The sequence below is a fragment of the Phyllostomus discolor genome, chromosome 4 (genome assembly GCF_004126475.2).
Source record: "Phyllostomus discolor isolate MPI-MPIP mPhyDis1 chromosome 4, mPhyDis1.pri.v3, whole genome shotgun sequence".
Classification (NCBI taxonomy): domain Eukaryota; kingdom Metazoa; phylum Chordata; class Mammalia; order Chiroptera; family Phyllostomidae; genus Phyllostomus; species Phyllostomus discolor.
This window is the reverse complement of record NC_040906.2, coordinates 23,369,415-23,396,145: the sequence shown is the minus strand read 5'-3', so window position 1 is coordinate 23,396,145 and position 26,731 is coordinate 23,369,415. Positions and strand designations below refer to the sequence as shown.

At 44.7% G+C, this 26,731-nt stretch overlaps 1 protein-coding gene across 3 annotated transcripts in view; it reads right to left on the bottom strand.

Moving 5' to 3' along the window:
• KLF7 (Kruppel like factor 7) overlaps window positions 1-26,731 on the bottom strand; it is an 86,473-nt gene that overhangs the window by 45,141 nt on the left and 14,601 nt on the right. For 2 of the 3 annotated variants that reach the window (XM_028508782.2, XM_028508780.2), the window contains exon 2: window positions 551-1,181. In XM_028508782.2, coding sequence (XP_028364583.1) covers window positions 551-1,181 — 631 coding nt within the window. Of the gene's footprint in view, window positions 1-547; window positions 1,182-26,731 lie in introns of all 3 variants that reach the window. The other variant, XM_028508779.2, reaches the window with a different exon arrangement.

The following is a 26,731-nucleotide window of genomic DNA, read 5'->3' as shown; positions in this document are numbered from 1 at the left end:
CAATGCAAAAGAGGAGATGCCAATTAATTATAGAATGATCACATCTAATGAACTTTGAAACCCTCCTGCTGTTGACGGCTTTGATGAAAAATCACGGATGCTGGGAAAAGAGTGAATGGGGACACCCCGGCTACCTTGTTTAACTGAATTCTTTCAGATGGACCTCCTCAGATCCCACTGCTGGTCAGAACAGCAGAACTACACTCATGAAACAAGGAAAGGTGTCAGAAAGTGACAAGTGCAAGGATCACATGGGGCTGAGTCACACTACCAGAGCCCCGTTTACGCAACCTCAGAATCGTTCGATCCTATGCTGTACAGGGTCAGCATTGCCTCTGAAAGGGTCTCACCAGCCAAACGCGAGTTTGACATGAGTGACAAACCTGTGTCCTGTGCTCAGGACCTCTGGAGATCCCCACCCAGGCCCTCCTGCCTTCCCATCACCTCCTGGTTGGCAGGGACGCCATGGAACAAAGAGAAGCCCTTCCCACCAGGAGGCTACGGGAGGAAAAAGAAGAAGAAACCACGTGCGGCCAACTTGTACCACTACCTGTGTGAGTCCTCTGGTGGGCCTTTAAGTGGGAGCTTTTTGTATAAACTTTCCGGCACCCGTTAAACTGACAGCGGTGAACCCTCTTCTTGTTTTCGGGGCATGCCTCAGCCCCCACCCCTCCTTGTTCGCTGTCGCTCTGTCCGCTCTTAACTGTCCCGGTTGCCGCCACGGCTGCAGCTGCCGTTGCCACCCCTCCCACCTTTACTGAGCTGAGTGCGGCCTTCTTGGCCACCAGTTTCAACGTCACTGTGCCATCCACGGCTGAGAGAGTCTGTGAGGTTTTGACCAGATGGCGGCTGAGCTCAGGGGACGACGGGGGCGTTAATGAGGTCACTGCGTTGAGCTGGGCCTGGTTGACGGCTGTGTAGCTGTCTAGAGAAGAGCTGGTTGGCTGGAGACTGAGGCAGGTCTCAGATAGCAACTTGTCCCGAGAGAGCAAAATGTCCACTGCCGAGCTCTTCTCGCAGATGGCCGCTTCCACAGGGAGCAGCAGGGGGTCCAAGCGCCGGAAGCTCTCCTCGATGCACGGGGGAGGAGAAGCGTGGAGGAAACAGTCCAAGTCCTCGCCAAAGGTCTCCGAGATCCTCCTGGGCTCCGTCTGTAGGTAGCGTTCCAATTCAAGGCATGTCTGCAGAGGGGAGGGAGGAGGGAGAGAAACAGCTATCAGAGGCAAAGAATACCATGAGGCCACACGATGACAGGCAGAGGAGGAAGATTCAGAAAGATACAGAGAATGGTTTCATGGCCTGTAATCTGAAAGTCTCCTACTGGGAGGTGTGACCTCGTTATTGACTCCTTGAATACTCCTGAAGGGTTCATAAGGTCACATCATATGAGTTCAACCACTACACTTGATGCGAAGGCCCAGGAGGGCTCTCTCGCACCATCCAGATCCCAGAGAACATTCAAGGTTAAACTGATCTTCTGCCCCACAATCCAATTCAGCAGGTGAGATGCTCCAGGCTTCCCTAAGAGTTCCCACCTAAGCATGAAGCAGCAGAGTCAGACAAGGTCTCCACAGCAAGACAAGACTCCCCCTAGGCCAACTTTATTTCTCAAGTAGATGAGCAAATCACAAAACTAAGCCAAGTTCCCAGCTTGCTCTGAAGAACAAACCACGTCCCCCTGAACTAAGGGGCCACCTCAGGCACAAGCAGCCCACATCAAGTCCTGCCCATCAAGGAATGAAAGCTGTCCTAAAAGAATACCTGTACAAACCCCCCTGTTGTTCACAGTAAGTCACTCAAAACACAAGTGCTACATATTTTGCGGCAAGGAGCACAAGTCCATTTTAATCAAACACAGCTATCTGACTTGTTAAAGATAAAACCCAATCTAACTTCAACATGAAGTTTTCAACTGGTAAAGAAGCAGAGAAAAAGGAACCAGGAGGTCACAATTTCAACAAATCTTTATCCTTGGTGCATCTGAGTCTTTGTAAGATGGTGGAAGCACTTTTATGGCAAAAATGGACATTTAAATTTCTGGTTTAAAAGCTTTCCTCACTTAGAAATCCTACTCTTCCAGAATCTGGAATAAAACCATGGTGCTTACTTGCACCAGCTCAATTTTTTCTAACTTTTGAGCTTCAACAAAGAAATACTGATGGCAAATTTTAAATGTGACTAGCTCCTAATTCACTGCCTCTGTACAGCTTCTGTGTTTTCAACCAGTGTTCTGATTCTGGGCCTTCATTCTGTTAAGAATATATTTTAATGATATACCTAGTTGTGTTGCATCTGTCAGGGATTTTATTGTGGTGACATTTCAAAAGATTGGTTTTTAAATCAGCCTTCTGGTAAAACTCTGCATTACTGAATAAGAAAAACAGACTTGTACCTATGAATCACCTTCAGGTCTCACTGTTGGTTTTTAATAGTATAAACTAATGACTAGTTCCAATCTTCATTCAACTCTCATGTCACAAGCGTTCATTCAACTACTGTCTTCACAGCAAGGCGCAGGGCTGCCTGCACATTAGGAGGAGAAGACAGTAAGAGATCCTTGAGATGCGGGAACAGAATAAGCAATTACAAGCTAAAAATGATGTAACTTTACGAAGCAAAGTGACAGCAAGTAACACAATAATAAAGTGTGCTGATAAGCTCTTAGGAGATGAATGGACAATGAATTCTACACTCTATAATGTGGAGGTATTAGCCAAGGAAAGCTTATTGGAAAAGTAACTTTTAATTCTGCTTCACTTATTAATTAAATAACAGCTCTTGCTGAGTAGCTTCCCACCACTGCATGTTTGCAACCAGCAACACTACCACCTTCTCAGGTCTAAGAATTTGCACTGTCCATACCTGCCCCTTTTCTGAAGTCTATGTCTCAAAATTTCCCTTTCCTTTTCCCATCTCATTCATTGCTAGAAATTGTAATTTTCTTCTCTGCAGTATTAAAACCCTCAGTCTAAGCTCCAGGTAATTCACTTCTGAATTAAAGGATCTTACTCCTGAAACCTCCCTTAAACTTCCCCTTCTCTTTCTCTTTTTTTAAAGATTTTACTTATTTATTTTTAGAGAGGGGAAAGAAGAGGGAAAGCAAGGGTGAGCAACATCAATGTGTGGTTGCCTCTTACATGCCCTCTCCTAGGGACCTGGCTAGCAACCCAGGCATGTGCCCTAGACTGGGAATCGAACTGGCAAACCTTTGATTTTCAGGCTGAAGTAGGTGGCCCTCAATCCACTGACACACCAACCAGGGCTCCCCTTCTCTTTTTAAGCTGTCACCTTCCAAGCACAGTGTCTGGCACCCAACAGGTATATAATGTCTATCAAACAAAGATAACATCAACTTTATACCATTACTTTAATCATTCTACTCTACTCCACGCGACAAAAGCCATGTATGTGCAGACACCCTATCCTGAACCAGACTGAGGCTGGCAACCCTGGAAATGACCACTAACCCATGTCTTCTGGAACACAATTGTAGTGCTTCTTTAGCTTTGTCCAAACAGCAGAACCAGACTTTGGGGACACAGATACGGTCCAGGTAAAAACCAGTGGAATCGTGGGGTATAAGCAGTCCTTGAGGCCATTCCCCACCTCACATGCAAGTGCTAGTTTACGCCCCCAGTCACCACTATCTATAGACTTTTTGTATGCTCTGTCCTTTTACGTATTTTGTAGCTCAAAAATTTTAAAGTCACTAAAAACTTGCTGTGATTGTTACAAAGCTCTTGTTTCCTTGTATTCAGAGTTCTGAGGAACTGAAGATATTTAAACATATTTACATACTCTCTAGGAGGACTAAAAAAATAACCTAGTCAGGGTGGCTGAGTTAGTTGGAGCATCGTCCTATACACCAAAATGTTGTGGGTTTGACTCCTGGTCAGGGCACATACCTAGGATGTGGGTTTAATCCCCATCTGAGAGCCTATAAGGAGTTCGACCGATTGATGTTTCTCTTTCCCTTTCCTCTCTCTCCAAAATCAATAAACATCTTCAGGTGAATATTTAAAAATAATAGTAACAACCTATCCAGTATGCCCTAGTTTGAGTCCCAGGTGCACATGGGTCATGCTAATGATCTAAGTATGAAGATACCTCCCATCACTAAAATCTGGGAAAGTCTGGACCACTTAAGAGAAGCTGTCACTTGCAGCCCCGATGAAGGACATTCTTATTCTATCTGAGAATTACAGAAGCATGAGTACCCATTAAGATGTACTGAATAGCCCTATGAAATCATTGTGGAACAATTTTTGTCTTGAGAAAGCAACTTCTTGTAATGCATGCTAGGGATAAAGCTTAGAGAAGATTGTGTCAATCAAAAACTCATCAAGAGTGTTGAAGACTGAAATGTTAAGAATGAGGTGGGTTTTAATGTTAGATTATTTCCAAGCCAAAGAGAAAGTTTGTCTCCAATTTTTAAAATGATTACAAGAACTTTATTTTAAAAAAGAAAGAAATGCCTTATGATGTTTAATTAGATTTTGAGGTATCATTATTTACACATAGATTTTAATACAACTACACAGAGGTATATATAGAAATAAATGTGTATATACATGTATGAGTCTCTCTCTCTCTACACACACACACACACACACACACACACACACACACACAGTACAGCTCTGTCTATGGGAAGAATCTACAAGCAAAGACACCCCAGTAGCAATGAGCACACCTGCCACAGAGGTCTTGGCTTCTAAATATCATTGTCCAATAAAGGAACCAGGACTCCTTGGAGAAATAGTTAATTCAAAGGCTGGGGCAAATAATAGAAAAGAACCTAGACTATCTTGTGGTGCCAGAAGGTAAGGAAGTGTGCTCATAAAGTGATGGAGGTATGTCAAAAAGACCCAGGTGCCAACCTGATGGAGCTCTGGATGGCCAACTGTGGACAATTTAAACAACAAAAATGAATAATGACAATAATGGTGTCTAACCCATGGAATAAAATTAATACCTATGAGTCTGTAGTGATAGAAGTAAATAACTGAACAAACAAATGAAGAAGGGTCAGCTCCTCCTTACAGTAAAATTGCAATTAATAAACACAGAAGGAATGATGGAAATAGAAAATCTCCATTAGGCAAACAACACAATAATAACGACTACAGGCAAGAGTCACCAATGGGTGTTAAAATTAGTAGATGGGAATATAATGAGAAACAACATACTTGCCTAGACTCAAAGTATACCTCCCAATGAAATATTAGTTACAAAGGCAAAACCAGTCATTTCACAGTAGAGAAACCTGGCGTGTACCACCTAAATCACATGATCAAAGGAGGCAGCATCTGTCATAAGACACACTTATGTCACATACCACTGACACAACAAGCTGACAGGAGCACAGTGCTGGTCTGGGTCACTCCCGCCAAAACCACATAACCTCCACCTGATCAGGAGAAAACACCAGACCCCTCCAAACTGAGGGGCACTCACAAAATGACTAGCTCGTATTTTTTAAAAGTACTGAAGTCATGAAGAACAAAGGAGGGCTGAAAAGCTGTCACAGAGTGAAGGAGGCTAAGGAGATACAAGAAAACGCAATGAACCCTGGCATGGATGCTGGATTTTAAAAAGGACATTGGTGGGAAAAATTTGCGTTTCAAAGTGCACAGATCAGTTAACGGTATCATATCGATGTTCATTTCCTGGTTCTGATCATTGTACCGTGGTTATGTAATATTAGGGGAAGCTGAGCAAAGTATATACAGGAACTTTACGTACTAATTTTGCAACTTTTCTGTAAGTCTAAATAATTTCAAAAGAGAGAGGGAGAAAGAGAAGAAAACACCCAACAGCAAACCAGGTGCATCTTCAGACTATAAATTTGGATGTAGAGTTCAAATGTTTATTTTTCCACCAAAACCCAAAATTTACTCTGTCCCAATGACACTCTAGAAAGCACACCCCAAATCTGAGTTGGCAGATATCAGTTTAATGACAGATTATGTCTGCCTGGTACCTTAACTTGGAAAAATAAGGTTTCCCTCGGCCTCACCTAACAATACAACTCAAGGCTGGAGCCACTGGCTCAACCTCCACCCCTTCGAAAATCCACTAGGGTCAGTAATGGGATGGAAATGTACCTGGTGCAAAGGGGTTTTCTTATTACTCGAGTCACAGCTGAGCTTTTGAAAGGCTCTCTGATATCTCAACTTTGAAATGCATGCTTTCTTCTTCTCCTAGGTGCCTAACAAATACCACATGGAATCAGTTTTGAACTGATCACCCTAAAATCTTTTTTAATACCTTCTCCATTCTGTTCATAACCTTACCGCTTGTTGAAACATGCTTATTAAAAGAGATAATCCAAGACCTAGTTTAAAAAAAATTTAAACCTATTATTGCCATGCCTACTACTTCTATGACAGGTTCCACAGTGAGAAGTTGACAGGGAACAGGATGTTCCAAGTCTTATAGTACAAATTAAGTTTACCAAAATCTCCTTGCTGTTGGTGAGGGGTACTTTCACAGGCTCAGGAGATATGTAAGAAATTGGGTCATATAGCCCTGACTGGTGTGGTTCAGTGGGTTGGGCATTGTCCTGCAGAACAAAAGGTTCAATTCCCCACCAGGGCACATGCCCGGGTTGCAGGTCAGGTCCCTTATTGAGAGCTTTCGAGAGGCAACCAATCAGTTTCTCTCACAGATCGATGTTTCTCTCCCTCCCGTTCCCTCTCTCTAACAATAAATAAAATCTTTAAAAACAAAACAAAACTGGGTCATATAGGGGTATGATGATGCCAAGGTTGCCAACATGACTTTTGTTCAACCTGTCCTTATCTCACCATAAATTCCATAAAACCTGCCCATCAGGATTACACACATATCTGGGCACTTCTGCCGTTTGTCCTACAACCCTCCCCAAAGAATCATCCTTCACCTGTTTTCCTCTCTTTACATTATGCCCATATGCTTGACACAACCTTTCACCTTCCCTCCCACTGATCATTTTCATTCAAAGTTCAACATAAAGTCTTTTTCAGTAAAGTCTGGCCTAGAAAAAAAAATGGTGTTGAAAGTAGCTGACTGCCAAGTGTTGAAAGCCACCCCTCCTCAATCCTCAACAATTAAAGAGTATCTCCAAAATGCATCTAAGAGCCCATAAACCGGTGGGTGTGTCTGGTTTATTAAGATCATGATCTCCGTAAAAGCAATGATCATAGTAGTTATACCACATGGGTTCTCAACCAATAAAGACAATCATTTAGAGCTAAGCTTCTACCGGTGTCATCTCAGATGGCGGAGGTGTCTCAGTGTCTGAAGCAATGTAGAGTAGTGTTAGAAGTTTCTGGAAAAGTGAGCCAGAATCACCTCACAACCCTGTCCCATCATCACCGCTCTGGTCACATCTGGGTCTGGGTGGGGCAGACTCTAGCCCAGGTTCTCCAGTGCCACCCCTTTAAAACCAAGGGTTTAGAACACAAAATGTCCTAGTTTCTACTTCTGTGTCTTTTCATTTGAACAGGATACCAAATCATGGGTCCAATATTTTTGCCACCACTCAATAACTGTGCCATTATGAGAAATTCTTGGACATCTTTGGGTCCACGTATACTTGAGTTGGTGAGTCAAAAATAAATAAATAAAAGAAGTTGCATTTTGCTAAATTTTTTTCCTGGAATAATATAGCATCATTGAAATAAAATGCCACTTATGTTTGTAATCAATTATTAGTCATCTGTGGTCCCTTCAGCTAACTGCCCTTAATCCCAAGTATTCCACCTATTTCATTCACCTAAAAGGTTCAAGAATTAAAAGTACGAAGACAGAAAAAAAATTGTAGAAAGAACACAGATGCAAAATATGCAAAAATATAGCTTTCCACTTCACGGAAATTCGTCAAGTCATGCTTCTTCTGAGATCAGACCTTGACCTGGTGACGACAACGATGATAATGCTGCTGATGCTTTTCCAGTGAGCAAGGGGTGGGCGAGACTTCCCGGAAAGAGCGCTCTCCCAGGTAATTGCACACCACAGGTGAACTGCACTTGGCTGCCCGTGGGAGCCCCTTCCTGACATTTACTATGTGTGGTTTTGTCACGTGCCATTAACCATGGTGCCATAGTCCCCAGAGGGTCTGAGGTACAGCAACAAGAGACAAATCTCTTACCTTTCTCCTGGGAGTGTCCCAAAGCTTAATTACTTTTTTATGCTTTGAAATCTTCATCTATATTCCAGAGTGAAATTTTCAAGTGACACAAACAAACTACGGATAGCAGGGTAATTTGGGCTTCTTTTTAAAAGCAATCTTCTAAAACACCATCCTTTTCTAGCTCAGTATGAATGCGCCTACACATCACACTTTTTAGCAAAATCTTTATTTTTTTGACCCCTGAAATCAACTTGGAAACCTCTATAGGATTGCAAAGATTGGTATTTATGGGAACTGTATGATTTATTTCCCTCCCAAGGATGATATGATGTAACAATTCTGACACATTTCTAGTCTTTTAAAATTAGGTCCAAGTTGAAAGATGGGAAAGGAAGCAGTCAGCATGGCCAGAGAGGTCTGGTACCATTTTTGTCAGGGGCTGGCGGAGGGGACAGAAGCACCGTGATGAGCGAGTTCAGCAAGCCCACGGGAGAACCTCTGACACCAAGCACTTCAAGTTTCTTGCCTGTCTTCCTAGACATTTCAAAGTAGGTTTGAGAAGGAGAACCTAACACTGAACCTAACTCGCAGCAGAAAAGATATCTGAACCACTGACAAGAATCAACCTTCTAAGACCCAGAAAGTGACTCCTATATAAACTTTAAATAAATGTTTTCTTTTTCTTGACTTTCATTGCCAGAGAATATTAGGGTAGAAGGTTAGGAGAGAATGAATTTAGTCTAGAAAATGTGGGTAAGCAAGTATATAGGATAAGAGAAAATCTCTTACTGCATTTTTTAGCTATTAGGTTAAAAAAAAAACAACAACAACCATCAACAGCACACCCCAGAGGTACGCCGGTAGTACACATCACTGTCAGAACTGCTGAACTCCACAAAATAACCACCGTACTGGAACCGTGTAAGATCGCATTTCTCTCCGCTGTTTCTCACGTCAACCGGTTGCTGGAGCTGAAGCCAAATTAAATATTTCCCTCTAGTAATTTGTAAATTCTGAGAGACAACGCTGTGAAAATTAACTGAATTCTAAATAAATGTGCAAGTCGGGGAATTTCTACCACAACCTCTTCAGCACTTCTCCTCTGTAAATTGTTCCAACATGAAAGAAAATGTGTGTTGGTATATTTTCCTCGGGGAAGTAGGGAAGGAAGAAGACAAGAATAGAGGCCTGGGGAAGAGGGTGATGTCTTTGAAATAAACGCCTCAAAAACCTCTTTCATCTTCCAAGGATTCCTTAGTTGCTGCATATAAAGAAATGCCCCAAACAACTCAAATCTGAATTAAATGTTAAAGTGAGTTTTAAAGTCACACAACCTGGGCAAAGATGGGGGTGCCCAGGTCTTATGTTCCTTGAAAGAAGGCACTGGGCTCCCCGATACCTCCACCAACTTGGAAAAGCCCGGTTTTCCCTCATAGCGACTGTGATCCTTAAGTTAACGGTCTCCATGAGGGACCTGATGGCCCATGTGCACCCAGAGGTATTTGTATCTTGGTCCAGCCTTGTTTCCCCAGAGGCCACTTTTCAGAACTTGCCAGTGTGAAGTCTATCAGTCTGCCCTCTACCCTCAACGGCTATACCTACCCTCCATCAGCCCTGAAGAAGACTCACTCGTTATCACCTGGCCAGTTACTTGGACCGTAACTAGAGTCAGTCTTCTGAGTGGTCAAGAGACACCACTGCTCACGTACAGCAAGCTGGATCACATGCTTGGGTCTGCTGTTGTCTTCTGTCCCAACTAAGCCTCCGTGTAGTTGGACACATACTGGAAGAAATCCCATTTGCTACTCTATAGCTTGAAAGTAAGTTTCATTAGCTGTCTTTGCTTTGGTCATTACATTTTCATAGACAAAATTAAATTCATGCCTTAAAGAGTCCCTAAAAAACCATCCTACACTAGAGCAAAGACTTAGATCTTGGCTGAAAGTGAAGTTTAAGACGGAAAGAAAAAATGCATAAGAGACACTCCTAAAGGAAAACCCCATCCGCGTGCAGGAGAGCGCCCGTCCTCTTTGCTCGGGAAAGGGAGCACTCTGTCCTAGAAGCTCATGAGAGGCCAAGGACCCGGGAGATGCCCCACCCCCGAGAAATGATGGCTTCCCAAGAACAACAACGGTCCCGACAGTTTTTCAGCTTCGCCATTAATTTTCCATAAAAAGCAGTTTTCACCATCAGTGCTTGTGTCAGGCAAGCCTAATGCTTCAGAAACCTGTAATTATTCTTGGCTCCCCACCCCCCACAGCCTCTGCACCTGTGTCAGTTCAAGGCACCAGCTGGCCATGTCTTGCCTCTTGCCTTTTAAGGGGGTGGGGGGGGCAGGCAGGGGAGCTTTCATTATAAACCCAAACTCACGTTACTCGCCTCTTCTTCCAAAATGTAGGAACAAAACAAAAAATTTAAATTCACCAATCTCATCCTTTTCCCCAACAGGGCTTGCCAAAGGAAACAAACATTAATTGGCTAGACAGCCTTCATTCAAACCAAAATTACTGACAACACAGTACCAGGGAAAGGTCTGACAAGGGGATGATTAATCCTGTTTTACAACCTGCTCTTACCCCCACCGGCTCCCGCTCGCTTGGTACACACCCTCCCAAACTCCCCCGGCCCCTTTGCACAGGGCGGCCAAGATGGGAACATGCCGAACCCATTACCTCACCTCCCCTTCCTCTCCTAAATCACTTGCACAGCCGGACTCGGGCTACTGGGATTTTTTTTGTAAAGCAAACTCGTTTCATTGACTTCCTTCTGAAACAATATTATATCCTTCTCAGTTGGGTTAATTAAATACACCATATAAATGTGTGTGTGCATATATACGCACTAACACATATGTGTGCGCATATATATATATATATTTCTCCACACAATTGCTTCTTTTACCCCAAAGCACAGTTGCACACATATACAAATTTCCCAAAAACAACAGGTTCAAACCCCATTGGGGCCCTGGGTGGCAGATGCAATTTAGTGGCCGGTGATCCCAGAGGATAGTTTGTTGAAAACTGAGAGTTTTCTACCTCCACTGTGGAATGTGGAAGACAATGTGGGGGTGCTGGGAGGGGTGTCTGTCACACTCCTCAGACTGTGAAAGATGGCAGTCAGAAAGTAATGAAGGCAAGCCCTAAGCCACTTTTCCTGACCCGGATGGTTGTACATTTACCTAATCTGAGGTATCTGGGGTTTCCCGAAGTATTTACGATGGTTGCGTGGGTGTGCCACTGTGCTGCTAGGGAGACAGACTGGCCCTGCGTGTACTTGGAGGCAGAAGAGAGCGAGCGGGTAAGACGAGCAGCCCTGGAGCCAGACCGCCTGGGTCCAGACTCAGGTTCAAGACTTACCAGTTCCCACCACTATTGGGCAAGTTGCTTAACCTCTCTGTGCCTCAGTTTCTTCACCTATAAAATGAGATGATAATACACCCACCCACACGGGAGGGTGTGAGGATGCGATCACTTGATCTGCGTCACGTGCTGGGAGCAGGGCCTGCAACCGTCACTGTGTGTGCTGTGGCTAATTTTCACTCCACGTCCAAGAAGACAATAAATGTAAACAAATGGAAAGGGGAAATAAACGATACCAAATAACTGTCAAAGTAAAGCTGGTGCGCATAAAAGGTTAGGTAAACAAGAAACTCGGGCTGAGACTTTCCTCCTTGGGATCCGTTTTCTCACGCACCAGGCAGACTGGACTTTGAAGGAGCCTACTAGTCTGGAGTTCTGGGATGCTGGGAAATAGGAGCAGAAAAGTCAAGACTGAAAAGTGAGAACAGCTGGGCTGGTTCAGAACAGGATCAAAGACACTGACAAATGCCTCTGCTGCTCGATTGGGAGGTGAAAGGGAGAGGCTGTGGAACCTGGAAGGAGGTGGCAGATGGACCTTCCTCTGGACAGGGGCCTCACTGCCTCAATCACAAAGCCTAAGACACTCACTAATCCAAGTTAATACGATGCTATAGAACCAATTCTCTGGTTCATCATGGTATCAGCCCCAGCAGCATCTAAATGTAAATTTCACTGGGATGTGGGCTATTCAAACACAACGAGCCCTGATTCACGGCCTGCCTCAAGCATTTGTCATATGGATGGGTGCATGGACGGACGGACGGACGGATGGCTGGATAAAGCAACTCTCAAAAAAACAATCCAGTTGAAAAGCAACAGTGAGCACAATCCTGGTCAGGCAGGGGTCCAAGAGCATGATGAAAACCAAAAATTCTTCTTTCTTCCCCCCAAGAGCATCAGAAACAATGTGTATACATTTATTACCAACATTTCCTGTACAATACATCAGTATTTGAAGATTTAACTATAGGTGATTTCACCTATTATCTCTTCAATGTTTTTCATTTGAAAAAAAATTTTTTGATGCTTCCTCTGGTACAGATCCAGCATCCCAAATTGAGAGGCACCATTTAGATCCAAAAAAGGCCACAGGGCAGGACTGAGACTGTGCACCTGTGTAGGAAGTACTGTGCCCGGAAAAGGCATTCAATACCTACTAGGTGAATGAATATATGGACCAATTGATTAATCAATCCTGGAATTCCAAAAGGTGTTACCTGGCCTCCCCAGGTCATTTGACCCTACTATGACTGCCTCATTAGGTCGAAAGGCTCAATCATAACTTCTCAGCACTCCCAGACTCACACTCATCAGAAAATAGTGAAATGGAGTCTCTTCCCAAGACGAAGCGGTCAGTCTTGGTCCTCACATCTGCCCGTTTCAAACAGGCGCAAAGAGGGTATTTCTTCTCAGCAGTCCATGTTGCATCATATGCCCCGAGTGTCACAGAGACGAACAAAACCCACCCCTCTTCTGGCCTCCAAAGCCAGTGCTTATTAACTGCTGTCCTGAGGGAACGGATTAAAGAAAGGGGCTCAACCCACTTGACGTCATTTATGGCCATTTCTATCACCCAAATGAACCTCCCTGATAAAGGCATCGCTAACCACTGCTCTCAGAAGCACTTGAGGATCACATCAATTCGGTCCCCAATATTGGCATCCCCACATCCAACGGACCTTAAATGCAAAGCCCATTCAAACCTCGCAGTCATCCGAAACTTGTGTCTTCTGTCATCTTGCACAGCCATGCACTCTACTTCCACAGACGAGGTCCCTGGAAACTCCTCTTTTGGCCCATTCGGGTGACTTTCCCATAACTTCCTAAACACAGGAGCATTTCTTTCCTCTCCATTCCCTTTAAGAATTTTACATAAAAAAGACATCTCTACGGAGGGGTGCTATTTATTTCAGGATCATTATTTCACAGATACGGAACCCTCAAACACTGAAACTGGAAGTGAGCCAAAATCCAATTAAGAGAGTATGGCGTTTGAACCAGGCAAGAGCTAAGGGTGCGAATACTGAATAGAAGCTTCATGGGTTTCATGTGCACGTGTGTCTGTGAGCATATGTATGTGTGCACACACATGCCCCTGACAATGAAGTGTACGCTCTTTTTCATGCATTTCAGATGCCTTTTTCTAAACCTGTCGTTCTTCCCACGGCCACAAAGCCATTCCCTCTTCTGTTCATTATGTTACACCAGTGATTTTCATTCGGTGCGTCGCAAGGTTTTTCAAAACATGCAATACCTGATTGTACAAGGCACTGACCTCTTTTCCCTTAGATGGTCAAAGAAAAAAATGACAACAGCCAACACAACAGCCATCAGTGTGAATAAATCAAAATTATACCTATATTTTGTCAGGTCAGCAAAAAAAAATATTGTTTTTGTGTGCCACAGAATTTTAGTAGTTACTTAAGTGAGCCGTGAGATGAAAAAGGTCGAAAATCACTATGGTAGGCAAGAGGAATCTGTCACATGCTGGCTGCAAAAGAGGAGGGAGAGAGGGAGAGAAGGTTTTCCATCATGTACAGAAATTGTGCTTGGCCCGTTCCTGACCCACATTACAATGTTGCAGGTTTCAAATTAACGATTCAACCCAACTTGACAGGGAAGAATCAAGTGCCGAGGCCCTTGAAGTTTGGATTCCAGTAGCTCTGGCTACTTAACCTTAGGTGGCTCAGCTGATATGGGATGACACGCACTTTCAGGCGCACCAGACGCCCATTGAAGAAGAGACACTAATTTGAATCATCACTGCCATCCCCTCTCCCCTTTGTTCCTGTCGGAACCAATTTCCATACAGTTTCAAAGAAATCATCAGCCCATGCAAAGGGGAAATCCCAGTGGAACAAGAACCACATTAGCAGCATAAGGGGGGAAATCTAATTTCCAATCCAGTTGCTTTGTTGTTTCAACCTCCAAGGAAGCTTGCTACATATGCACAACATAAATTAAGTTTTAAAACACTGCAGTGATTTAGAATGAATAAAAACACTCATGGGGGAAAGGTGGTTCTTGGTACAAATCTCCTCACACAATGGAGGTCAGGTCCACCAGAGCTTGTGGGTGGGCTGGGCCTTTGAGGTCTCAATCACCTCAGCCAACAAAATGTTTTAGAACAACATATCCTCTTTGAAACCAATGGACATGCTACCTAATAGTTTATGGGGAAAGAATTCTCAGTTTCAGGTAGTATCCGTATTAAGAATTCTTACTTAAATGGCCCTGTTGACAGACCTCACTCAGATGTATTTTATTGGTCCAAATTAAGGGTTCCTCTTTGGCACAACAGGATATGCCCATGCGATTTCCTAGTGCCCTACTTACTGGAATACAACTCATGGCAAGACACCAGTGTGACTACATCATTAATTAACCTGAACCACATACCGGAACATCGCTGCTAATAAAACTCCCCTATAAAGAAAACATGTTTTCTCTGCCGAGAACCCTGGAATGTGCGCCCCAGCAGAGCCAGTGCCTTAATTAAGAAGATATTTTGATGTGTCTAGATTTGTGATTGCCATGAAATTTGGCCATGTTCGGCTTAATCTTGAACAACTTGAGTTCTTGCATGTGCATTTGGGGAAAAGAAAGTGAAAATGATATTCATAGTCACAGGATTTGCAAACAACTACGTGAACGAAAGGATCACTTTTGCTAAGGAAAAGGGTGCTTTATCTGGGCTGTTGTTAAAAGCACACCCTGAGCTCCCCCCTCACAGTTCACTGAGTCAGAGATCTGCAGAAGCCTTCCCTTCTCTCCAGAAAACTGGCTGCCAGAATCAGGACCCAAGTCATTGCTGCAGCAGCCAGGTGAAACCTGGGCTTTTCCCGTCCGAGCCATGTGAGATGACATGTACTTGTTTACAGAGAATTCTGTTGCGGAAGCTTCTGAAAATGCTTATCAATATTTATCATGTCATCTTGGAATCCCCCTGTGAGACCATTAGACTGCAAGGATTCAAGTCCCCATCCTGCTGGTGGGGAATCCTGTCTGGTAGAGGAAATCAGGCTCTCTACAGTTCTGTAGCCGTGCTATCAATGACTCCAGAGACAGAACAAAAAGTTTCTTGACTACTAAGGAGTAAGCTTTTTCTGGTCCAACTCTGAATCTTCTACCAGAGCCTCAAAACATTCTAAAAAATTCAACAAACTATCATCCCGCAGTAACCTTGAAGGAATTAGGATTCCTGACAAAGGTTCAAGATCTCTTAAAATTGAACACAACAACCAATCCCAAATTTCTTTCACAAGCCTCCCCACTAGTATCTCTATGTAATTTCTCCCCGGGAGACTGGGGAGAGTGTACTCGGCTTACAATGCACCCTTCATTAGGAGATTTCTGAGCTCTCCCTGCCTGTTCCATATCTTGCTGGGTTTTAAAAAGTAAACAGGGTTTCAGTCATTCCAGCCAGTCAACATCAAGTGGAATCGCTGAGATAGGAAGAAATGGATCTAGTATCTTTTCGTAAAGAGAGGAACAGGGAAAATTTATAAACAGTTTACTGAGAATTTAATTTCATTTCTTTACTGGATTAATGCCACATATATGGAAAGCAGAAGTGATATTCTTTTTAAGAGGGGATATTTGAATGTTATAATCATTTTTTAAAAATGTCCTAATTTTAGTAAATGTCAAAATACAAATTTGATCAAACCAGACCCAACACGCGCCCTCCCCCAGGTCCTTCAGAACAGTCATGGCTCTTGGTTCGCTGCAATACCACTGTTATCAATCACTCACCCCTTCTGTTCAACTTCAGACAGAAAATGCAGCTAAGAAAGGGGCAAGGGATGAGTGAAAGCAGCAAGAAGAAAAGGAGGGAAGCAGCAGCCCTGGAGAACAGGAGAACTGCAGGCACCCCACGCCTGCGCAAACACTGTGGGTGCCAATGGCCGGCTCTTATCAGGTAACACGCCTCCAGCGAGGGGGATCCATCCAACTTCGGGCACCAGATCCGCTCAAGGGCAAAATGGACACTTGGCCCTGTTCCCTACATGAAACCTAAACAATGATTTTCAAGTAGTTTTGTCTATAATCATGTGATAGGAACAACCTCAAAAGGACAATGGCCAGCGGGTGTGAAACAGCACTGTGATTTAGAAATGTGTGCTGGTGGAACATCATCATTGCTGAAAGTCAGGTTGTTAGGCATCTTATTGGGATGAGTGCCTAATCAATCTTGGATATCCAGATCCCTCAACCTTCGGACTTTTTATAGGTGTAGAAAATCAAGGGCAATATGATGTCATGGAGACCAAACAGACCAAAGTCAGGGGGACTTCTATCAGCTTCTCCTACACAACTAGCTTTGTGGCCTTCCTCAAGTCACTTCCTCCTTGGTCCTGTTTCTCATGACCAAATCTTACTCGCCTAAGGGGAGTGGGGCTCAAGCAGGATGAAGTTTGCTACTCTGACCCCTCTGCTCATAGAATTGCCTGCCTCCAAGGATCTCAGTTGCAGGCTCCAGACAGCAGTTTCTGTCTGGTCTCCTAGACGGAGCTTCACCATACGAGGTCCCCCCGTTGCACTTGGAGTGCTGTGGCAGACAGGGGTTGTTTCTGAGCACGCTTTCCTCTCGAGGCTGACGATGCCCTTGCTGAGAAAACTAGGTGAGGGGATTCACAAACTCAAATTCCCACAGGGACCAGGTGTATACCGTACTCTCGTGAAACGGCCCAGGAATACGACAGTGGGGACTGGTGGGGACGGCGATAAACACGTCCCACAGTTGTCCTATGAAATTCCTTGTCTGAGGAGAGGCCCAGCTGGAGGAAATCACGCATGAGCAGCACTTCATTCATCCTCTGCTCAGCTACTCTTGCCTGGCACCGTTCAGCTTACATCTCTGCTCGGAGGAAGAACCTCAAACCAGAATGGGAAAGTTGCTGCGACGGCACTGTGAAAGGTCACGCAGGAGGAAGGAGGTGCTATGACAAGCCTTCAAGAGCCTGGAGGTCTGGCACCAAGTTTTAAACTTTGCTTGGGCTGAGCACCCTGTCGTGACCAGGAGCTTCTCCATAAATACTTCCTAAACAGGAGCCGCGACTACCCCTCATTGCATGCTCTTCTCTGGGATGCCTGGGTCCAACCGGCCGATTTGTCCGGCGGGAGCATGACCAGGGAGAAAGAACTCTGCCAGATAAGCAAGTTGTATCTATTTGAATTTTGTTGGCCTTTCAGGGACAGGTATTGTATCTGGTGCTTCTTTTAAATTAACATAACAACTATTGACCGAACTTCTCCTTTGTACTTGATGTCTGCCCACAAGGTGCCAGGCCATAGTAGGGCCAGAGGGAGAGAAACACAGGCAATTAAAAATAGCAGGGTATACATACGACTAATAACTAGAGTGAATCAAGCGTTAGGGCAACACAGAGAAGGAACCAACTCGCTCCTGGAGAGGCCAGTGAAGGCCATGTGAAGATGTCACATTTGAGCTGGCCTTGAAAACGCGTGAGCTTCTGTCAAGTGGAGAGAGGGAGCAGTGACATTCTAGAAAGAGCACACGACGTGAGCGGCGGTGTACCGAGCCCGGCTGAGTGTGTGGAAATCAGACATTCGATGCACGGGCTGCATGTTGTAGGGCGGCAAGAAATGCATCCCCGGGGCCTAAAAAAATGCCGATATTTCTGGCTGACAATAATGTTGGTTTGCTCTTGGCTGAGTTTTACAAGTACACTTACTGAACAGAAATTGCTTGTTCTTCTGGATAATAATAATATCAATTTGGGAAAAGATTAAGAGTTTCAAAGATACTAGTGAGGCCCTATGGGCAAATTAATGTTGCCAAGTAATATTCCTGAAACTAAATGTTTTAGAAAATCATCTGAGGTACTTCCCTTTTCACATTTACACTCCTAATTTAAAATGCACATATAACAAACTTTGAAATGAGAACAACGCAGAAATAAATGTTACCCTCCTCCAAAAAAAATCTTAGCTACAAAAATGCTATTGAATCAAGCATGGAAGTAAACTTAGCCCTGAGTTTCCTGGTAGGCAAAATAAAAAGGTCAATGAATTAAGAAATTCTCATCCTGCCCTGGCTGGTGTAGCTCAGTGGATTGAGCGCGGGCTACAAACCAAAGTGTCGCAGGTTCGATTCCCAGTCAGGGCACAACATGCCTGGGTTGCAGGCCGTGACCCCCAGCAACCACACATTGATGTTTCTCTCTCTCTCTCTATCTCCCTCCCTTTCTTCTCTAAAAAATAAAATAAATAAAATATTAAAAAAAGAAATTCTCATCCTCAAAGAAACATCAGTTGCTCAGAGATCAGTAGATCTGAGCACACCAGGTTTAAAGCGAAGAAAGGAGAAAACATATAAGAGAAGAACAAAAGGAAGAAAGAGAGTGATTGAAAAAATATTATCTCCTTTAAAAAAAAAAGGTGAAATTCCCTCATTAAAAACCATCCAATGTTTTGTTGGTGAAGGAACCAAAGGTTCAGTGCCCGAGTATGTTTTTCTCCTTTGTAGCCGCTCTCTGTTGATGTTTTTCTGGCTTTCTAAGCAAAGAGGAAGCCTCACCCATTCCTGTAGACATGCATTTCTGACCACATTCCCCTGGCCAATAGTCCTCAGTGGCTCCTTGAGGCACTGCTCAAGGGTGGAGTGTCAAGCAATCGGATCTGGGCACAAGGCCGCTGCTGCTACTGCTCAGGTAGAACACTGGCAAGTTCGGCGAGAGCTAATTCATTAAGGACGAGATGTGCCGGTGCATTTGACCTTTGGAAATACAGCCCTGGTCGGAAGCTTCCAGAATCAAAACAAAAGCTCCAGGGCTGGAAAGACAGTTGGAGGAAGCACACCATGAGTGCTGGGCCCAACCCCCACACAGTCCCTGTGCCTGAGAGGCTCACAAAATCAATAGAGCAGCCTTATTAACTCTGCAAAATCATAAGAGAGGGCTTCGCTCTCTGCCTGGGTGAAGAAGGAAGGTAGGGGGGAGGTGGGCTGGCTCCAAGGGAAAGGATGCTTCATTAAAGTCAACTCTGGGCAGGTGACTGCTGCGTACACTTAACAGGCGAACCCGTGGTTGATAGCCTCAGAAAAAGACCTTTCCCTTGGCCGAGGGGTCGTCATACTGGAAGAAATACAACTGGACTGAGCATGGTCCGGCAGGCAAAGACTTGTTGTTTGGTGTAGACTTCCAACAAGTCACACCAGGGGGCTAACCCAAGACAAACGTTTTAAATACATCACACAAATGGGACTCTGTCACCTGCAGTCACAAATTTTAGAGACTCCTATTGTTGCTAACTTTTCACTCCTCTTTCCTGAGTCTCCGCCAAGTACCAAAATGAGCATCTGCAACTGTTTTCCCCAGAAAAAGGTGTTGTGCTATTGCTGTAGCTCCTGGAAATGAAACCACCAACCCCGAGTCCCTTCTGACTTGCCTAGGCTCCCTCTCTGGCCTTCCCTATAGCTGAGTCCGGGCTTCCCTGACCCAGGTCACATGACCCAATCCCTCTACCTCCATCACCCAATCAGCATCACCACCAACTCGCTTGCACCCCCAGTGAAGAGGGGTTCACTGGATCCTTCCCTTCTTACGAAGATATGCCTCGGTCTCGCTGGTATGCTGCCACCATCCTTCAGTGGTGCCCGTCATCGCCATTGAGAGGTTGCACACTGGCAGGCACGCAAGGCAAACAAAGTCAGTTTTCAGATACACCTGACTCCCAAAATCTTTCCTCCACTCACACAAATCAAGCAAAAGTTTTATCTTTATAACATCCTCTTTGAATGGAGTTTCTCCGAGTCTGGTGTTTGACTCTAGGTAGAAGGTTAAGCGTCCCTGTTGCGAAGCACACTTACCTCAATTTAATCCATCTGCTATTAAAAAAAGCATCCCTCTTCCCAGAAAGGTTTTTCCTTGAGCCACACACCAAGCTTGAATCAGACAAATGTGGCTGATAAACTTACTGATCTCATTCACATCTCTCAAAAGGGGACAATGGCGACTCCCCAAGAAGTCCTGGGGCAGAACTTAAGGGATGGAATGCTTATATATCTATACTTTTAAAAACTGCCCCCACTGATGACCATAAACTACCTGCTGCTTTTACATACACAGACTTTGTCCGGACGCGCGACACAGTAACACCCCAAGGCCCAAGCAGACAGGCTTACTCAGATCTCTTGCCTAACGTGATTTGCTCCATGACATGGAGAGACCCATTCACTTTTCCTTTTACTTCCCTCACTATTTTTCCAATGGAAAAAATAATATAAACCTATTAGAAAAGAAGTTGAGGTTAAAAACAGATCTTGAAACGATAATACATGTACTCAAGGCCAACAATATATATAGAATATGAAGTGTGACAACGTCTTTGCTTAGCAAGATTAAAACACCATCTATGAATACATCCCGCATGGCTGGGAAGTTATAAACCCGAGAGGAAGCTAGTAACACGTGAAATACAGGTAAAATGCGCGCTGTAAGTGTTCTCGATCTCACACGTCTGTACCATTTTAGGTTCCTTTGGAGAAGTAACAGTAAACTTCCAGGAAAAGATTTTGAGAACACTTTGGGGAAGTATATAAAAGCTGTGAGAGGAATAGGAAAATTGCTTGCCTCTTTCAGGGGTGACTGGGAAAGTCACTAAAGATTTATTCTCCCCGGCACCCTGTTCTCTCCTTTATGTCCCGGTCACAATGCGTATTTCCATAGTTAGTTATCAGTCTCTGAATCCACCTCTGGGCTCTAAGCTCCAAGAGAGCAGGGACCACGTCTGTTTGGGTCACAACCGCATCCTCAGCACTGACCTCAGTACTTGGCATACCAAAAAAGGAGAGGGAAAGGAAGGGAAGGAGAGAGAGAGGGAAGAATGAAATGAGTAAGCTAAAGAAAGAGAACTGGGAGAGTGACACCAAGAAGTTGATATAGGTCATGGTTGACTTCACTTCCTGGCGCAGGAGTAACTAACAGCTACTCATGGACCACGCACCACTGAGAAAACCCTCAAGAAAAAGAAGCAGAAAAAGAAATCACCGCAGGGAGATGGAGCACAGTTCTGAAGCAAAGCATTCTCTACTTCCTTCTCAATAATCCCAATGGTTTGTTACAAACTGTGGGTTTATTCCAGTGTTTTCATCCTGTGTTGGCAAGTGGCATGCTCTAATCAGCAAACGCCAGCTGACTTAGGGACGAGGAATGGGTTCTGCTCTCATGTGAAGTGGCCAAAGAGGGGTGAGTGGACAGGTGGAAAGGTAAAGAACACAGCGGTCACCAACGCAGAGTGTTCTGGGGGCATGGGAGCCTCTTGTTCTCAGTCTCCACCTACACAGTAGCTCCCCCAACACCTGTGGTTCCACTTTCTGCCATTTTAGTTATCCATGGTCAACCATGCTCCAAAAATACTCACTGGGAAATTCCAGAAATAAACAATGCATGAGTTTTAAATCGCATGCCTTCCTGAGTACTATGATGAAATCTCACGCTGTCCTGCCCGGTGCCGCCCCGGACACGAATCACTCCTTTGTTCGGCATATCCATACTACACAGACTCCCTACTCATTCATCACTTCGAGGCCTTCTTGACTATCAGATGGATTATCACAGCATGAGAGAGACAGAGGGGCCGTGCACATAACTTCTATTTCAGTATATTGATATAACTGTTCTATTTTGTTATTGTTATTATTAACTTCTTACTGTCCCTAGTATAAAATTAAATTTTATTGTAGGTATGTATGTACAGGGAAAAACACTGTATATATAAAGTTCAGTACGATCAGCGGTTTCAGGAGCCAACTGGGGGCTTGGAACATAACCCCCACAGGTAAGGAGGGACGCCTGTACCCCTCTTCCAGTAGAGCTGCAGGTAAATAGTCCTCACATGTGTTCCACTTTCACTTGCAGGTGAGGTTGGGGGAATTTGAGACCCACTAGAACCAAACATGCAATGGGTCCCTCCCCTTCCCTGACTGCTCCCAGTCCCGACCCGGCCCATGATCCTCAAGTCCCAGGGCCCGGGACAGTGTACCGACGCCCCTGAGTGGGAGCACTGCAGAAATGTTGCTGCTGCTTCCTGTCTTCCTCCCTGCACCCGGGGCCCTCCCCTTGCACCTCCGGCTCCTCTGTCCCCTCCCTGGGAATCCCGCAGGGGCACAGTGCTCCCTAGTCCTCAGTCTTCCTTCTGCCCAGGAGAAGCCTTTCCCTTGTCCCATGTTTCCCTGAGTGGCCTCCACTCCCACAAGTAAGTATCTCCAAGAATATCCTGGAAGTAAAGCTTCCTTTTACTCCCTTCACTCACTCCTGACCCAGAGAGAAAGGTGACTGGTGATACAGAAAGACAAGATAGGAGAAGAAAAGGAAAAGAAGGGCCACGCCCACTCTTCTCCCATCACCCTGACCCTCTAGGGCTTCACTGTGCCCGCGCCCGCGGGAGGGAGCACTGGCGCCAGGCAGCCCTGGGGGAATCCCTGCCTGGCTTTCGGGGAACCTCTCACCCACAGGGGCATCAGCCAGTGAGTTGGCAGGGGGTGGGGGTGGGGTCATCAGCGGGAGGCCAGAATGACATGGCACCACCCAACTGGGTCTAAATCCACAGTTGATCAACAATAAATCTGATTTTTAACCTCTGTCTCTCTAGTTCTTGTATGTATTTTCTCTAATGAGGTAGGGAAGGGAGAATGGGGTTAATTTACTGGCCCCGCTAAAAGAACAGCCAAATTATTGAGCTTCTCAAGAAGTCTGAAATATTTTTCATTAACATATAAAACATTTTTAAAAAAAACCATAATGAGGAAAGCATAAATACCCCATTTTTCCATCATTGGGTTGTTCTTTAAAAAAAATAAAAGTAATGAACATACGTAAAGATCCAAAACATTTAAGTGGAACAAAAAAGGTCTGAAAAGTTCAAATCTCCCTTTCCTCATCCCAGCAATCTCCCCTCAACTGTCAACAAGTGCTTATACATTCTTCTAACTTGAAATGTGATGTGGATCAGCATATATAACAGATATTTTCATTCCTTACTTTTTCTCATTCAAACAAAAGACAATTGACTTCTCACTCTAACAGCTGAGAAGCCTGAGGTCCGCAGAGGCTGGTGGGAGGGAGGCCTGGATTCCTCCTCGCCCCCTCTCTCTCCCCTTCTGCCCCTGGCGCTGGGCAAGGGCTTCACCCCCCTTTCCAGAGGGTCCTTCCCGCCACACCCACCCCACCTCCGCACAGCGAGAGCCTGGAAATGCACTAAGTCCTCTGGTAGCTATATAAGAGGGCAACCCTGGATGAAGGATACAGGGGACTCTGTGTATTATTTTTGCAACTCACTGTAAGTCTATAGTTGTTTTAAAATAAAAAGTGATTTTAAAATGAAATAAGTTAGTGCCGGATGGGGAAGGCCACAGCGGAGGGACCTGCAGTGAGAGGAGGAGGACTCACGGATGAGGAAGGAGCTCCTGCTGAGGGCCAGCCCCAGCCCCGGCCTCTGCCACCGCCAAGGTGCCTGCCTGCTGGCTGGGGCTGTAGTAGCATCTGCCAGTTCTTGAAATGGTTTAGGACGGGTTAGATTTTCTTTAAAGAACAAAACAATGTTTTCCAGTAAAGCTATTTGTTATGGACTTGGAAATGTTACCACTTGATTCCAAACATTTCATGGTGGTTGGCCTTTTTAATTGTTCAGTGGGTTTCTATCTTCTTTTTAAAAATCAAAACCGAACCTTCAAAGTACATAAATATTTAATTTTGCAAAGAAAGGTATGGCTCTCCAGATGCGGCGTCCGTCCAATTCATGATCTCAAGCATTTTATGGCCACACTTCCCTGCAAATCACATCGATGGCAAAAACCCAGCTGCATACTCAAGTGTTCTGTCACATGCCTGACCCCGGAGTCAAATTTCTCATGTAAGAGGTTGAGCCAAAGGTATGTCCCAACAAATCGCTGCAGAAGTGGGTCAAACAGCTGACACTGCTGTCCCTCTCCACCTCTACTTCCCCCTTGAAAGTCTGGAGCCGGGGCAAAGTGGAAACTGAGCCTTGGGGCTCCCCATGCCACCCCACCCAGGACGAGAGGGGGACCGAGTCTGTGTTCCGGTGCAGGCAGACACAGCAAGAGAGGCCCGTGCCCCTCACGCCACACGGCCGGCGCCCCGGAGCCGTCCCAGATGCCAGCTCTCACTTCGAATGAACGCACAAAGGCAGAGCTACTCAGGCCACAAAACAGAGGTGGGCTAAAACCCTGGTGGCCCTCTCAGAGACAGAGGTCCCGGTGCGCCCTCATTTCTGTCAGCGCTCCAGGTAAGACAGGATGAGAGTGGCCCTTTGGACCTGAAACTCTGGGCTCCCAAACCCTTGTCCATATAGCACCAGTCTTAGGCAGCATGGAGAGCTGAGCATCCTTAGTTAAAGAGTTCAGGGGGCCTGACCACCACCATCAGGGTGGTCCTCATGTCAGAAAGGTCAATCTCCCTTTTACTGAGTTAGCTGTGACCAGGGCTGCCCTGGGGCGGGGACAGAGCCCACATCCCAGAGAGCGCTGCCTATGTGGGCTTCCCTGGAAGTCAGGCTGACTGGTCCTGGTAAGTCTAGGACTTCCTTCTCCAGGTAAGTCCCCATCTTCTTGTCATCTAACACATGTGACAATCCATTGTTAATGAGTCACTTTAGCCGCAAAGACTTCCACTTCCAGACGCAAACCGTCCCAGAGTTCTCACTTCTACATAAAACCCAAACTTCCTTTACCCCTGGGCACCAACACACATACACACGTACACAATTGTGTCAGCCGTGTGATAAAATATTTTATTTTAAAAAGTGTCATCTAAAAATAATGAAGCCAAACATATTATCTTCAGCCAGAAGTTTTGAGAGACTTCATACTACAGACTAATTTTACTTTCTCGACATTTATTAAAAAGCTAACACATGCACACATACAAAGAAAAATCAGAAAGTTTTATGTCCCCACTTTTAGGCAACCAGTAGGAAAGTTTTTTCAAGTTCCATGAGTAAGGCACAAGTAACAGCTCCTTTTTAACAAATAAGGAGCTATGGCATTTCTGTTCATAAAACTGAATAGGAATCAAGAGGAAGAGGGCCAACAAGAAGTCCTGGTTTAAGGGTAGAAACAAAAGCCTCCCCCTCCACCACAGACCAGAAAACAGTAACATTGTGTGGCATGGTAACAGTTTACAAAGCACTTTCACAGCCATATATCATTTGCCGAGAACAATGCTATTATTATAATCCCCACACTGCAAATGGGAAAAGGCACTTGAGCAGTTTGCCCTGGTTTATACTTACTAAGTCAGGACTAAATTCCAGGTTTTCTCATTACAAACCACTTGACTCCTCTACCACGCCAGTGTCCCCCCAACTTCGTTTTCATCCCACCTTTATTCACTTTACCAAATCAACATTTCATCAGCACAGTCATCTCCCTGTTGGTTTTATACTGCCAATAGGCATTATAAAACCTCACTAAGGCACTGTGTATTAAGGCTGCACATTTTTAAAATACTTTTCCTGTAAATGTCCATCAATAAAAGATAATCATAAAATAAAAACTACAAAACCAAAATAATATTAACTTTTAGATGATGTTTACCTGTCAAAACTTCTGGGTCTGAGAGAGATCTGTTCCCTCTTCATTAGAAAATAAAAGAAAAAAAGAAAAAGATGGAGGAGGAAGAGGAAGGGGAGAAGAAAAGGTTATTAAGCCTTGGGTGTTAAAGACATACTCCCACAAAGGTGAGTCTTTCTCCTTGTGAATTAGTAGGGAGGTTTGAGGGGGGAAAAGACTGAAAAGGGAAAAATACTGCCTCCCACGGGGATTCTGATGTTATTTAACGCAGTGCTCATGAAGAATACAATGGGGCATCCTTTGGGAAGCATCTCTGTGAGCCACGCTGCATCCTGCACTGTGTCAACACGCAAATGCGCTGAAAATATTGAAAAGCGGCCCCTAGTTCTTGAAGGCCAACACTGGCTTGGACTTAAATGCTGATCTCTAAAGCTCAGGCAGGTTATCTACAAATTAAGGAGGACTGCCATGAGACATCAAGTGGCCCTCAAATTCTAATATTGGTAAAATCCTAGTCTCTGGAAATAAGGAGCATAAAAAAAGAGCTCACAGATGTAAAAGTAGGAGAAAAAAGTGGGCAGGTGCATCTCAGGTGGGAAGACAAAAGCTTTGCACTCTGCTTCTCTTCCACAGGGAAAACTATGCAAATGCATTTTAAGTCCACATAGTATCTCTCCCTTTCTTTCTTTCCTTTTCCTC